Source organism: Neophocaena asiaeorientalis, unplaced genomic scaffold (genome assembly GCF_003031525.2).
Source record: "Neophocaena asiaeorientalis asiaeorientalis breed wild unplaced genomic scaffold, Neophocaena_asiaeorientalis_V1.1 scaffold288, whole genome shotgun sequence".
Taxonomy (NCBI): Eukaryota; Metazoa; Chordata; class Mammalia; order Artiodactyla; family Phocoenidae; genus Neophocaena; species Neophocaena asiaeorientalis.
Window position 1 is genome coordinate 985406 of NW_020175529.1, and position 16756 is coordinate 1002161.

Genomic DNA, 16756 nt, shown 5'->3' on the forward strand with positions numbered 1-16756 from the left:
AACGGGAGAGGCCACAACAGTGAGAGGCCCGCGTACCGCAAAAAAAATAAATAAAGAGAATATCCCAAATTTGTTAGTCCTTAATAGCTTTCTCAATGCAGCTGGGATCCTGAAAACTTCAAAAACATTCAGCGTTTAAAATATTCTTATCACTTGGCTGCTCGGTACTTAACTGACATCTGACTTCCTCTGAGACAGTGAGAAAACTCAGCCCGCTTGGTGGGAAAAATGTAGCTAAAGCAAGCGTAAAAGCTTACAAGATGCCACAGGGGAAAGACAAGAGCAGCACCTCAGACTCTCACAAACTGACTCCGCTGCAGAGGATGCTGCAGGATGAAGGGAAACACAGATTACCTACAATCCAATGTCTTTCAGGAAAATTGCCAAGTGCAGAATGTCCACTTTGCTAAAGTCATTATTCGAGCAATCTTCCTCCCCAGCTTGAAATCTCCTGGGAGGATTAATAATCAGTTTTGTGAAAGCAGCTTTCAAAAATGTCAACATGCCCCCAAAATTTCAATGCTCCCTAAACTGATTTATCAACGTACGACTGTGTTAAAGCTTAGTGAAGTCTGAGCTTGTGGGAGTGTTGGGTGTGCTTGTGTGTGTACGTGCATGTGCATGAGAAAGAAAGAGAGTAGAAGTGAGAATGCAGAGTAGAAGGGGCACAGGATGTTATGTTTTATTCTCTAGTACTTTGCTCAGGGCTTGATATCTTTTTCAGAGTTTTTCAACTATAAGTTTAGGGGGAAATGCAGGCAATCATGAAAGTACAAAAAGATACAACTTCCTATCTATATTCTCTTAGCACTTTTATTTTTTTTACTGTCTTTTGCCTTTGCTGAAAAAGTTCCTCCCCACCCTTTTTTTTTTCAATTATTCCATAAAAAGGCCCAGCAAGAAACCAGCTTAAATGATAAAAAAGAAATAAGCCAAATATTTTTTTGGACCCCTGAGCAAAACCCTTCATTTTTTTCCTTTTGTAAATTGAGACTTTCCTCTCTAGTTCTGAAGCATATTTTTTCCTCCTTTCTTCAATAACACATTTCTGCTTTTACTCAGAGTGATAAAATAATGTCTTCAATTCTCCTCCACAGGGGAGTGCTAGGAATAAAATGACAATACTATTATTTTTGGTAACAAGATAGTTTTAATTTTTTAAAACTAATTCTTCTAGGAAAATACTAAGCTTCAGTTTTGGCACCATTACTTCATTTCTGAATCTCCCTCCATCCTCCTTGAAGATAGTTTGCTTACTAACATAGAAATTACATTCATCAATATCCAATGTTTCACTGTTTGATTTTTACAGTTTATTACATTTCCCATGGAGTTTTGAATAAGTTGGAAAAATGAGATAGAGAAAAACCGAGGGATCTGTTCAACATCAGAGATCAATACCAAAATAAACCTTATAAAAGCTGCATCTGTCTCTCTGCCAGGATTGTACCCACTAATGCAGAGGCATATTATATGGTAAGTCATGCTTTTAGATGTGAGGATCTGTCTGCATTTCAATGTCTTTGTATATGAACTAGATTGTGATGAATAATTTCTTTCTTTCTGATACTATTTTATATCAAAACAAAATTCACAGCTCAAGTGGCAGCCCTCTTCTAGTCCTTACTAATGCTAGAGATCAAAAGAGCAGCACACAGGTCAACTCTGAACACAAGATAAATTGCATAAGTGTGCATGACACAGTAATTAAGGACTAGAAGTGTGGCTGGATTTCCTTTGTTTAGGCTTCACACAAATCACTCTCATTTTCTTCACATGGCACCTCTGTAGCCTGAAACATAGAACTGAGAATTTCTGATATAGAGAAATGTATACAGACTATATAGATTACAGAAGTACTGTGTACAAATTGATTTTTTATTCACAAGCCACGTCTGTTCTTCCTTCACAGTGTGCATATGCTATCCCGTTAACTGTAATGTGACATAGTGGGGACATCAAGCACTTTAAGTTCCTCAAGATTCACATCATCCAATGATTGGCAAACAATATAGATACTGGAAAGCATAAGCATACAGTAAAACTAAATTCTTCGTTGAGCCACTTCTCAGGATAAATAGAGCAGTTACATGGTTGTAAATGCTTATTTGCCATTAGGAGTTTCTGCCTTGTGCTCTGGCAACTACTGTTCTTACTTTACAAAAGAACAGTCAAAAAGTTCAAAATTAATAGCAGTGAATTCTCAAGAACACATAAGCAAGTAATGTACTTTTATAACTTGCTTACTGTGGAAGGTAGGTATTCATACTATTTGCTGCTGGGGACTGAAAACAATTCCCACTTGCCTAAGTGGATTAAAAAAAAAAAAAAAAAAAAAAAAAACCTCACAAGGTGTATCCAGGAAACATTTTTCTAGAGTGACAGTAGTACAGACAGACTGAATTATGGATTTCATCAGGTTCCTACAATGTGGTTGTGCCCTATACACGGCATTCTTTGTCTTTTCTTCTCTTTTCCTCTTTCTGAAAGTGTACCAGTAACTACATTGAAGTGTACAGATTCATAACTAATTATCCCTTTTCAGACACTAAATTTGAATGAGCTTTCCAACTCAACCCAAATTGTTCCATCCCCTACTTTGCTCATACTCTAATGCTCCAGTAATTTTAGAATGTATGTTTGATGCTCACACTTAGTAGGCCAATAACTAACACTGATTAATTGCCAGAGTCCTTTGGCTTTAAATTGGTTGTTTCCAAGTGGGAGTTAAACTTTTAACCAAATGGTAAAGAGGTGATATATTGGGCTCTGTAAGAATTCAAGTGAGGTCTGGAGGGGATTATTAGTTGGGTTCCATACCAGTTTATCATACTTTCTTCCTATTAGTAGGAAATAACTGTGAAGCTGGCATTATTTTTAATACTTATTGTTAAGGAAAGAAAATTCCCGGGCTTCCCTGGTGGCGCAGTGGTTGAGAGTCTGCCTGCCAATGCAGGAGACGTGAGTTCGTGCCCCGGTCCGGGAAGATCCCACATGCTGCAGAGCGGCTGGGCATGTGAGCCATGGCCACTGAGCCTGCGCGCCTGGAGCCTGTGCTCTGCAATGGGAGAGGCCACAAGAGTGAGGGGCCCATGTACCGCAAAAAAAAAAGAAAATTCCACAAATTGTTGACTGTGGCAATAGCCTCAAAAATTTGATTCACTAATTCTGAAGCTTAAAAATTTTAAATCATATAAATCATGTACTAAGATCAATCCAGATCACAAGTGTATAGAGATATTGTATAACTGAATCCAGAGTTATATTACAAAGATTCATATTTTGAGACATCTACCTGTTGAGTAAATATCCTATAATAAAAAGTATCATCAACACGTTAGGAAAGCACTATCATAGCAAAAATGAGTACATTTATTGTCATAAAGAATCAACTTAAGATAGGCTTCACTGGTACTCATCTGAATTTTAAGTGATTAAAAATGTGTCTCATAAAGAAACATATAATGTTTAAATAAAGAAATAGAATGATAATACGTTTTGAGAGAAAAAAACTGTGAAATGATGTAGGTCATATTTTAATTGAATATTTAATAATGAGCACCTAATTTAAAGAAAACCAGAGTATGTTATAGGAAATCTTACAAGGAATTCACTTTCACCTTTTCTTTTAAATGTTCTGAATGATTAGGGGAAAAAAAAACAAAAATAAGAGAAAACATGTCTTTTCTTTTTAGTAAAAGGTAAACAAAATGTATGATTTTAAAATCTTCTAAGTAAAATTTTATTCTCTATATAAAGGCATTTCCTATCCTAAATCAATTGACAATTCACAAAAATTAATGGATTTGTTTTCTCCTAGTTGTATTAATAACATACACCACAGATGATGAAAACTTAACAAAATGAAGAATATTAAAATAAAATAACAAAAAAAGGGAAAAATATATTTATGAGGTATTCCCCAAAGAACAGAATGGGTAGAAGGAAGGAGGGAAGTGCTTACTAGTCTAATAACTATCTTCTGATCTTTTGATTTGCACTTTAAGGCTTAAGATGGCACTATTAAAAAAAAAAAATTGGACCGAGTGACCTAATTTCAAGAACATAGTAAAAGGTATTAAAATAGTAAGGTTGAAATTTCACTGAAGCCTTTAAGAGAAGTCGAGTGAATTCAATTTCATCCTCACAGAACTAGTTGGCTGTAAAATAAATGTGTTCCCTCTACTTTGCATACGCACAGTGGTGCAGAGTATGGCCTCTGTAGCCAGACTGTCTGCACTTGAACCTCAGCTCTGACGCTTTGTAAATTGTGGGGCAAAATGAGCAAGTTACTCAACTCCACTGTGCAACACTCTCCTCAGCTACAGAATGAAGACAATTACAGGTGTTCTTCATAGAGCTGTTGGGCCTATTTAATAAGTTAATATATATAAAATACGTGTGACCAGTGCGTAGAACATAGCATGCAGTATAAGTTTACCTATTATTTATGTATTATCCAACTATAGTTGAATCTCCATGGGGGAAGACATGTGTGTCTGTTTTATTTTGCTGCTTCTCCAGTGCCTAAAACAATGCCTTGCATATAATCACATAATTGGCATAAGATAATCACTCATTGAGTATCTGCTCTCTGTAATGTTAACTGTATTACCTTTGTGTGTGTATTGTGTATTTATATGTATACATGCATATACATATCATACATACATATGCACATACACACACACACTAGTTTCTTATTAAAGAAACATTAAAACATTAAAGAAAAAGGCAAGAAATTTTTGTAACAAGGTAAATTTTAATGCTCCTGACCTAATAGTATGCACATTGGTTTGGAAAAAAATCGGCATTACCATCTTTTGTCCTTAATCCCCTATAGAAAAGCCATCTCTCTATCTAAAATTGGTCCTTGTGTTCAACAGTTAAATACACCAAAAAGCAGATTTAGATGCAATTTTTAAAAAAGCAAAACAAAACCTTTACGTTCATGCCATACTTATTGCCATTTCCCTGAACAAAAGAACTGATTAACTTGCCATTTTTAATATAGGGGGTCAAATGTAAAATTAGCTCAGGAAGCTTAGAAAGGTACTTCTTAGGAAAGGTCTATTCAGCTGTTATACTCCGTTGCCTAGAAATTCTGACCAAAGGACAGAAAAGAAGTTTCTTTTCCCGACATTGATGAGTTAATCCTGTGTTATTACCCTAAAATATAACCACTTCCTACAGCCCACTGGATACATATATAGTTCCCAGGCTACTCATTATGTATTTTATCACATGACTCTTTAATTTTATTAAGAAAATAAAAAGGCACAGTGAAAAAAAATCCTTGATATGTCCATGGATTTGTGCTGATGCAAAGTGTTGCATGCATACATAATAATAGTTGGTGAAGAGTCACTCAGAGCTTGGGACCAGCCTTGGTTACAGGTTTGGCAGTTTCCATATGCCAGGAGAAATCAAACCCATTGGATCTTTGTCAGACCAATTATGCCACTGTGTGTGAAAATCCACTGAGATTGTCCTTTGAAAAGAGGAATTATTAAGCCTACATTATTACTGTTTCAACTGACTCCCACCACCCCTTAACTCCTATTCCTTTTCATTTGGACTTTAATGCTGAAAATATACTAGACATTTAAGACTAAATATTAACATCATCATTTTAAAAAACTACTGTTACATTTGTGGAACAATTTCTGGACTATTTTATACGAATATTGATTTTACATTAATTAATATACCTACATGCACTTATATTGGTTGGCAAAATTAAAATAACTAAGATGTTATTTAATATCACAAATCCCTGTGAAAACTGAAAATTGCAAAAAACATTCAAAGATATGCATAAAAAGTTAGATATAATAAGCTAAACAATGAACTTCAAATTTTATGCACATGCATACATGTTATAGATTCATATTTTTTCACAAAAGCTATAGCAACTGTACCAATTTTTCATCAGTGCCAAGAACACATCTAAAGGGCTGCCTTTTGGAGCCAATCTGAAAAGGGAAAATGTTCTTTTAAAATGGAAAGTGTACCTTCCTTCCTATGAATATACCGACTGTGGTGAATGACAAGCTCATGAAGAAACAATGGTCTATTCCAATGTGTTCTGCTCAGACCAAGAATAGAATCTGTTATGGAGTGACCTGTGTCTCCCCAAAATTCATATGCTGAAGCCCTGACATCCAATGTGATTTACTTGGAGTTAGGATCTTTATGGGGCTAATTATGGTTAAATTATATCAGAAGGGTAAGGCCCTAATCTGATAGAACTGGTGTCATTAGAAGAAGGGAAAGGAACACGAGAGCTCTCTCTCTGTGAATGTGCTGGCACCTTGATCTGGGACTTCTAGCCACTAGAACTGTGAAAAAGAATTTGTTATGGTTTAAGGCACATAGTCCATGATATTTTGTTATGGCAGCCCTTTTTGATGAGGATACATTGTAAATATTGTGGACTAGAACGAAATGCACATAAAAGCCTAAATATATATATATATGCAAATTCAAATCTATCAAGACTACTATATCAATAATAATTCTCAGATTTGTAGAGAGAACTATGTCAGAGAAGAGTTGACTGCAGGTAGCTGAAGGCCCCTGTTTTACGTAAAGAGGATGGGACTTAAGAGGTTTTGTTTGATTTTATTCCCCAGTTACATGTGTCACATGGAAAAAATAATAGAACCTGCCTCCTGGAATTGTTAGGAGGAATCAATGTTATAATGTGGTACACGTCGTTGCAGAGTGATTGGCACAGAATTAAAGCTCCATAAATGATTGCGCTTAATGTTAGAGGCCGGACATGGGAAGTGAAAGAAAAACTCCCAGGAAATATTGTATGGAAGAGGAAAGGACTGTTCAAAGTAGTGAATTTTTTAAAGTATCAAAATGGATACAAACTATTTTAAGTCTTTCCTAAACTACTTGCTTTACAGCAATAAGCTATTTCTTCTCCTTTTTCCTATCGAGATGTCATAGGCTCTGAAACGACTTCAGACAAAACCCAGTGGCTATTGCTCTAAGGACAGCACACACCCTAGTTGCACCTTGATCGGGGATCAGCATAACTTTGAAGAAATCAACCAGGATAAGAGAACATCAGAGGCTTCAAACAAGTGATTGTGACAAAACAAACAAACAAAAACCTCTGAGAGACTGAAATCAAAAACCTTTTAAAAATAATGGATAGTGAAAATACCCCAAAAATGTACAATAAATGCACTTCAAGAAGGGCTTAGAGAAATTCATGGATAAGGAGAAGTACTATCTTAAGTTTCCGTGGCATTTTACAAGTCCCAAACGTTTTATGTGACCTTCATAAGCCCTGTCATGTAATCAGAGCAGGAGTTATTATGTAAAATGACACCAGATGAGTTTGAGAGGCTTCAGGACTTGAAAGGACCTACATAGGTTGCACTGGCCAGTTAGTGAGAAAGCCAGGGCAAGAAGGCAGATTTTCCTATAACCTTACTAGGCTTCAGTTTTCTATTTTGCCAGAGGCTGTCAAAAAGCAAACCAGTAAGCAGAAGTTAGGAATTTCAGGGGCTTTAAACCTCATGTTTTGTAGTCTTACCTACCCTCTGCAATCAGAATTGAAAAGGGGAAAGTGTTAAAAATTCAGGTTTCTGGGATATAGTACAGACCTATTAGAACTCAATTTCTGAGAATGGAATTAAGTTAGGATAAGAAACAGCTACATGGCAATAATGTGGCAAGCATCAAGCATTTTGATTACAGTAATCCAATAATAATAGTAAGGAGAAGGTGAGTCTATTGCCATGCAGTCGTTGTACTTTTTTTTCCCTTTCTTTTCTCCTTCTTTGTTTTTCTCTTTCTCCCAAAAGTACAGGGGTAGAAAATGAATGAAGACAGAGCACTTGGACCTGATACTCTAGGTTGAAAACAAAACCCAAACCAAAGCAAAACAACTAGTAGAAATGGGAGAAAGTAAATGTTTACTACTTTTTAACACCAGTCTTGCAATCATATCAAGCCTTGACACTTAGTGTCAGCCTTTGGTCACCAGGGCCCTGGGCCAAAATCAAGGCCACATACATTTGCTTTTGTTGGGACTGAATATTCTTTTCTGCTATAATCTCACCTTACCTCCTGACTCCCAGCTGGAGTCCAAGACACTTGGTGCCTTAACAGAGATCTCAGTCTTCTAAACTACTGAAGGCTGTTCATTCTTCCTCATGGCTCTAATCAAAATCCCCATTTCTTAAGAACTATTGATCTTTGTGAGGTGCTGACCTAGTTATCTGCTTACAGCAATTTACACCCAGGTGTGCCCAAGACTGAACCAACTCCTTCAGAGGTCATTTGCAATTTACAAGAGGTGCCTCTTAGAATCTCTGGACTTCTAAGGACTGCTTTTAATTTGCAAGGCATTTCTCAGCTTCTACCTCACTGCCCATCACTCCCCAGTAAGGGCATATTCTTTCTTCTAGACCTCTTTCCTGAGTACACCAAGTACACGTTTCTCTTTACAGATATGCTAGACTCTCATCTTTAAAAATGACTTCTCCTCAGGGGCAGTCAGAATGAAAATGGGGAAAAAAAGATCCATTATCAGTGAGCATAGGTTGGTACAGTGATTGAATAATACCTGCAGGACTATATAAATTGATGAATACAGAGACTCATGCATGCGTTCGGGTGTGTGTGTGTCCATTTTTCCTTGCAGATGAGGATCTCCACAAAAATCTTGAAAACCCATGTGTCTGCACACTTCTGCACAGCCCCTCAAAATATATCAGAAGTCTGTTGTGTGACCAGTGCCTCCCTCACATGTTTGCTTTAGTTTTATCTTTTTAAAGGGTTTGGTGTTTATAACACCACCAAGAAGAAGCGAGGAGGGGAAATCAGAGAATTATTCATTTGGTACAGAAACAAGTCATACATCCTGCAGAGAAGGCAGGGACTCTAGCCAACCTAGCAGGTAGTCTTCTGTCATGGAGACACCCACCCAGCAGGGAAAGAAAATAACAAATCAGGAGTTCTTAGAGTCCAATATAAAAGGGCCATACCACAGTCTGGTGATCCCATGTGGATGGATTTTCAGTCTACCTAGCAATAAAGCCCAGGCCCTTTGTTCATTCATTTGTTCCACAAGTATTTTGGGGGTGTCTCCTATATGCTGAGAACTCTAGTAGGCACTGGGAATGCCACGACAGACAAGACAAACTTGGGGGCAGTCTCTCTGAGCTTCATGTATCTCTTGCCTTATGTATATTATTTTTGCACAGAGGATAAGGGCCTTATTTTAGCCATCATTTTAATTACAAAGCCTTGCATGGTGTATAAAAGATATCGCAAATCAATCTATTCTCTATAAAATAAACGGATAAAAAAAAGTCACACACATCCAAGAAAACCGCTTTGCAAAGTTACAGATAGAAATTATTCCCAGAGAGCTATTACAAACTGTGGGATTACTTCTGAAGGATCTCAGTTGTTTTTCTAGAGATAGGCTCAAAAATTAATTAAGATTAGAGTTATTTACCTAGTTCTTGAGGTTTGTTTGTTTGTTTTTAACCACATATGGGGTTGTTGTTTACAAAGTAGGGTAATTAATGAGATCTCCAAATTATACCCACAACACTTTTTTTTTTTTTTTTTGGTAGTATAAAGTGTAGTTTGTGACTGGAAAAAGTTTGAAAAGCTGGGCCTTTTCTAATTCTTTTGGGAAGAATTTACCTAGGTAAGTCTAAAAATATAGTGTATTTGAAAGCACAAATTTCACCACCTTCCTCAAATGCTTTCAGTACTTTTGAATTCTGACTGGCTATTTCTTCAAAGACTTGATAAAGTTCTTAGCTAGTTCCATCAGAGTGCTGAAAAAGCTGTTCATTACTCTAGTTTGCTCACCTCAGAAATAATAATGGTGCTTTTTTTCACTGATTACGCTGAGAAGCAAACATGCATTCAATGCTTTGACCCTTAAGAAGCATAATGCAAATATAATCTATAATCATCATTTTTCTGCTCTGTAATCTTCTTTTTAATACAGTAATTTCATGAGGACAAAGACTCTATCTTATTTTTCTTTGCATACCCAGTACCAGCTTATATTAATTGTGTTAAAAGAAAAAAACTTTATTTAAGCCAGTCTCTAACATTCTCATATTCCTCTTCATTTTTTTTTTTATTATTATTATTTTTTGCAGTATGCGGGCCTCTCATTGTTGTGGCCTCTCCCCTTGCGGAGCACAGGCTCCGGACACACAGGCTCAGAGGCCATGGCTCACGGGCCCAGCCGCTCCGCGGCATGTGGGATCTTCCCGGACCGGGGCACGAACCCGTGTCCCCTGCATCGGCAGGGGGACTCTCAACCACTGCGCCACCAGGGAAGCCCTCATATTCCTCTTTAGATTTTGTAATGGAGAAGGAAGTATTGTTCTTGTCATTTTTAATAAAATATCCAAATGCTAAAATATATAAGGTGGGTGGGTTGCTCTGAGTTTATCTCCAACTCTCCACAGAAACCTCCCTACATGGCAAATTCCAGTAACTGAAAAGGAGACCTAAGGAGGAGGATGACATCTGGGAGCAAGAGGTTGGAGCAGAGAGAAATCTGGAAGTCTGTGCAGGGATAGGAACCAGTGGCGAAATGCTCAAAGATTTAAAAACAAACAGAGGAATGATAACAGACTTCTCAAAAGCTTGTTGCTGCTGATTATTTTGACTCAGCTGAAAAGCACACTAAAATCCTTGGGAGTGTTAGTAATTTTGTTGTTTTGATTTATTATGTTTTTCTAATCATAACAGTAAAATAGCCACTGTTCCCTACCCCGAACAATCTAGAGGGATGGTTCTCAATCCTTTTCAACTGCTTCCACAAAAAGACAAATTTTTTACATAGCAACCAAAAGCAGGAAGACACACAGGCATACAAACACAACTGAAATAAAGACTGCACAAGACAATATTTACCCTTACTACATGAATGGTGTACTTGAAATTTTTCTGCTTTATTTCGTATCTTTCGAATTGTGGTATGGTAGAAACTCACAAATTGATTCATGTCCCAATAGTGTGTTGCAACCCAAGTTTGCAAAATTCTGCCTTAGAATGGTCCTTGTGAAGGTATTTATAAATACCCCCTCCATGTGGTTACAGATTAATTTATCCCCAAATTCTGGACTTCTTTTTATGGTCTTTTGGTCCGTAATTTGTTTTGAGTTGATGTGATTTGTTACAGGATTTAGTTTAAGTATATATCTAAGGAAGTTTACTACTTGGGATGAGGAAACATAATATTTCCTAGAAGCCAAAAGTGGAAAGAAGTTTTTTCACCCGTTTCTTACACTGGTCCTTGTGCTCAAAACAAAAGAGAGGTTGATGAAAATTAGGTTTTATTCAGGAATTTCACTATATTCTCAGTGATATTTCTGAAAATTTCTATTTTGCAAAATTAAATAAACAGCTAATAAAATAAAAAGCCTGAAATACATGCACTGGTGATTTACATGGGTTAGTGTGAATTTCCTATCATTCCACATTTTAATGTTGTTCCAGTATATATTTACATTTCATAAAGGGCTTTTATATTGACAATAATTCACCAAAAATTTCTCAAGAATCTTGAATTCTTAGTATTTCCAAACTTGGGGAAAACTTTAATAAGGCAGATGATATGATAAATATAAAATTATCAAAGTTTTCATATGGAACACTTATTTTTAAGCACATAAACACATACAACATAACAAATAGTGACGTAAGAATATAAACAGAGAGAGTTAGAGGGACCATACAGAGAATTCTTGACTTACTTAGCAAATCACTATTTATACAACTAAACTTCGGCTACCTGTTTTCTCAAAAATATATAACGTGCTGAATTCTCAGAAGCTGCTTGAATTTATGTTATCTGACATCAAATAGAATAGCCTTCAGATAAATGTAGTCCACAAAAATAGGTAGCCACATATTCCTTCTGAATGTGACCACAGTGACTTCAGTGAATCTAACTTAAAGGTTCTAAATTTTCTTAAGGAATTTAATAACAACAGCAACACAAATCTTAAAAATTCTACAGATATTTTGGTCAGTATTTCAAGATTAAGGAAAAAACAGTCCATTGGCAGTGCCTGTGGTAAACACAAAATAAATCTCTCAAGTTTGTCTTACAGACAATAATTTTTATAAATATTGCTCCAAGTCCTTGTATACACATGTGTGGGAGCAAACACGCACAGTGGCATTTAGAAATACACCCACACAATGCAAAGGAGACACCATCCTTCACTCTGACAGACCTATCTCCCTGATCTGGAAAAGGCTTTGATTATGTAACACTTTAAAACTATTGATCAATTTAGGATTTTATACAAAATCATTTTTTAATGTATTATAGACAAAGACTTCATAGACTTAATTTTTCTTGGTTTACACAAAACCAGAGTCTTAAAATCACTGTTGAAATATGCTTTTGTTTTTTTTTTTTAAAAGACTTCACTGTTAAGTTCTGCTAACCACCATTCTGAGAAAGGAATTCCTGGTGACTTAGACATCCATTAGTAGCACATTTCTTTATTAATACTGTTTCTTTTATACGTTTATTTCAATACTATTTTTCCTTAAATGAGAAAAAAACAAAACAAAACAAAACAAAAAACCTTGAAAATCAGATGCACAACAAGTGGGACAAGTAGTGATTGGCTGACACCCCACGGCCAAGGGCAGGCTCCAGCAGGTTGCAAAGTAGCAAGGTCATCAGAGTATGGTGCAAAATGGAGCATCATATTAGAGTGGAATTCAGCCAAACACAGTAATGTATGGATGCAGACGCATCTGAAAGAAGGAAAATAAAGATTTATGCAGGTCAAAAGAAAATGCTATGAAGAAATTTCCCCAATGGCTTATGCCCAGTTTGAATTCTGTGATGGAGGTTTTGGAGCAGAGAAATTTTTATTTGTAAATTATGTGTTTGTAAATAATAAATATGTTCAGGGGAAAAAAATTAACTTGTCAGATGAATCCTACTTGGAAGCTTTAATAGTTTTTTTTTTTGTTTTTACACAGCATTAGAGTTCAATAATCTGGAATTTAGTTCATCACTAAATTACAGAAAATAAACCTTTACTCCGCCTTTAAAACATTAATTCACCAGAAGTGATAATTAAGACTAGTTTTAGTGGTTTCAGCTCAGTTCTTCTTGGAATGTGATTTCTCCCACAACACTAATGCTAAATAAAGCACTGTGTAATGTTCTGAAACATGGTCCCTGCTTTAGAAAAGATTCTAAGGGCTTTTAAAATAAATAAGAAAGAAAATCAAAGCTGACTCAAGATATATAGATATAGATATAGATATATATAGATAGATAGAGATATATACACACACACATATACAGATTCTACTATTTCTATAGAGTCATAGTAAATAAATGGATATACAGCCTTGCTAACAGCCTAGAAATTGGTTATATACAATTTAAACATAAAGCTCTAAACAATTATTATACTAAATTTTCTACATAACCTCCATACCATCCTCTTTTAGGAAAATAAATGATGTTAAAATGTCTGAAAGCATTGGGGGCTATGCTGAAGAAATGGTTTTGTTATATTATAGTTAGTTTTAAAAATAGTTCACATTTTAATTTTGAAATTAATAAATTCAATCTTTTATATTTTATCAACAGGTAAATTTAGAATCTAAAATGCTATACTGGTTAACTGCCTAACAAGGAAGCAATTCAATTGAAAAATAGCAAAATGTCACATTCTTCTATAAATTTTCTAGAAAAAAAATTTAGAGGAAATATTAGTTCAGAATTGTGTGTTAAGGATGTTAATAAAGTAAAGTGCATCTACACAGTTGGCAAAATGCAAAGGAGCATAGAGCCAAAGGAATCATCACTATTGATGGAAAAGGTAAAAGATTATCCCAATTAGAATGCATAGAAAGTTTCATAAATAATGTATAGAAAGCTTTATTCATTTCCATTACAAATATGTTTTTACTGAGGATATACTAAATGCTAGGTAGAAGCTTATATCTACTGTCATTGTTCTGCTAAAATGAAAAATTCTCTCAACTTGTTGAATATATGTTCTAAACCATGTTAAGTTACTTTAATGTCCATCATCATTTGTTATCTTACATAAGAGGAAAATAACTATGAATAACTATGAATTTCTTTTAATCTATCAAATTTGGATTATAATTTCCCTGATTTTACAGATATAAACTAGAGCCTAAAGCAGAATTATATACTATTGTAAAAAAATCCATTTTAATAGCCAAATATATAGCTATACATACATAATTAAACCTCAAGAGATTTCTGTCACTATTGAAATATATACAGAGAAAGAGAGAAATTCAATTTTTTTTCCTACAGGTAGCATGATTAAAAAAAAAACGAACATTGGACTCTCTGCACTCCATGACTTGGACTCTAGTCCACATTATATCCCTGATAATCTTAACGATATCAATCAAATTAACTTTCATACTAGGCCTCAGTTTCTTCTACAAAATGAGGGGGTTGGTTTGGTTGATATCTTTTAATTCTAAAATGTGATAACTCTAGTAATTTTAGATACAAACATTAAGCAATTGATTATGACATATATTATGTCAGTTTCATATGTGTTTAAGTTCAAATGTTTCCTACGTATCAATGTATGAATATCACAGGAAATAAAAGCCTAATGGAAACATAGTTGGTTTATATGGAAACATCTGTGTATGTATGTGTGAGAGAGATTATGATATATATTTACCACATGTGCATGCTTTTCGGCATAAGAGATATGTACTTACTCAAAGATAAAAGATAACAAGAAAGAATGATTTTGCTATAGTTGTCCAGCTGCATGATTTACTTAGAATCCTGACTTAAATTGACTTTGTGGTCTTATGTCAAAGTTAGTAATTGACTTAGAAGTTTGGGGTAAGATTCAAATGGTCATACCTGGACTTCAATAAAAATTTGTATATTCATTAGAGATAAATCAGTAGATGACCCTTTCCTTGTTTCACAGACATCCAGAAAGCCAAGTATTGTTGCTTTAGTAGACACCTCCTGACTAAAGACACAGCCTAACTTTCATCAGTTATTAGTCTCTTGCCTATGATTTCAGGTCGTATGTAACAAAAATCCCAACATATGCAGATTCATTGTACCTCTTGAAAGTGTCCTTGGTCATAGACAGGAGAATCATATTGCAGAAGTTATTTTTATAGAATTAAAGCTGGAAGCTGTGGTTGGCATTTCCACTATAATACATATGGTGTAATATACATTCACAAATAAATTGATATTCAGTTTTCTCAGTGCTTAGAACTCTAATAGATGATGGCAAGTCATTATTTGTTTCCAAAATGGAAGTAATTAAAAAAATAATTTCTGCCATAATTTTACTAAGTATACAATGAATAGACTGAACACAGTTGGATCAATTAAAGGGAACTTTATTCAGATGACATGCAGAGGTTCCTTAGGCAAGAGAAACTGTCACTGGAGTTAATATGAATTTTTCTTGAGTATTTCAGTATCAGCTACAAATGGCTTTTTAAATTAATGTTTATTCAAGCTGTATCCTCTATATGCTTGCAGAAATAAAGTACCTTACTTTCCATTTACTAAATAAAATGAAATTCTTACTTGCCAGTTCATTATCTAAATAATATTATGGCAAGGATAAGCTCAAAAGAGCTTGAAAATAATATGCAAAGTGGGAACTATACTTTTATATTGCCTATTAATCTTTTGGAATTATACTATTTTTAAGAAAATTGAAAAATACTTAACACATAGTAAAATAAATAGAAAAATAGAATGATTCTGCCTTCATTTCACAAGTCAAAAGCACAGCTGAACTTCCAGTTCACAAAACTTTAACAGCCACCAAGACCAGGTTTACCAAGTAAAGGGAGAATGAAATGGAATGGTGTACACTTAATGCTGTCAATGATCCCCATTTTTCTCAACTAGACAGATTATTTAGTTGAGAACAAGGGCTTTTGTTTGAATTGCAAAGGTATGAACTATGAAAACCTGGGCTACGTAATCAGTTTTCCTAATGTGTGAATTTCAGAAATAATTCCGGCATCTCTGCAACACATTATCTCCTAGATTCTGCCCAAGAGTAACTATAGAAGATTGATTTGAATGTCTCTACAGCCTATGAAAACAAACCAAAAAGAAGGGGAGCGGGGCATTATTTACAAACTTTTATTTCTACAAAGCTGTTTAACTCATTATAATGTAACCATTAACAGGACTTAGGAGCAACACTTCATACCAATTCTCATGAAGATAAGAACACTGTAAAAGACATCATTTCCATTATATCACAAGTAAAGATCTATGATAAGAAATTCAGGAAAAATATAAATAAAAAAATGCTTTACCTCAGATAAAATCTCATATTTTTGATTAACCCCTACTGTAAGAAATTAAAAGACAGCAACCCTCAAGATTTTCTTTAGATAAATCTGGCATTAAAAGGGAGAAATTATAAGAAAATGCTGCATTCTTTTTTTAATTTTATTTTTCAGTTTTAATCAAGGAAAATACATTTTGGCAATGTTTAAAAACTAAACGTAATATCTTTTAAAAATAAATATAGAAAATCATCTATCTACATTATAAAAAAATGAGAACAAAAAAGATCCTGTTTATTATGTGAGATGTCTAAACAGAACGTAACTTTGTAAATGGATCCCTTGTCTCCTGACAGCAATATTGAGGAGATGAAGCATATCAATTACTATTACTAATTACATTAAGGGGAGTGTATCTCATTTGCCTTTC

General features: G+C 34.8%; 1 protein-coding gene across 4 annotated transcripts in view; it reads right to left on the reverse strand.

Moving 5' to 3' along the window:
• The window catches only part of PCDH7 (protocadherin 7), a 405114-nt gene that overhangs the window by 382767 nt on the left and 5591 nt on the right, over positions 1–16756 (reverse strand). Inside the window, exon 2 of one of the 4 annotated variants that reach the window (XM_024769168.1) lies at positions 12745–12780. The exons of the other annotated variants lie outside the window; for them this stretch is intronic. Within the exon in view, the coding sequence (XP_024624936.1) occupies positions 12745–12780 (36 nt within the window). Of the gene's footprint in view, positions 1–12744; positions 12781–16756 lie in introns of those variants that run through there. 4 annotated transcript variants of the gene reach the window in all.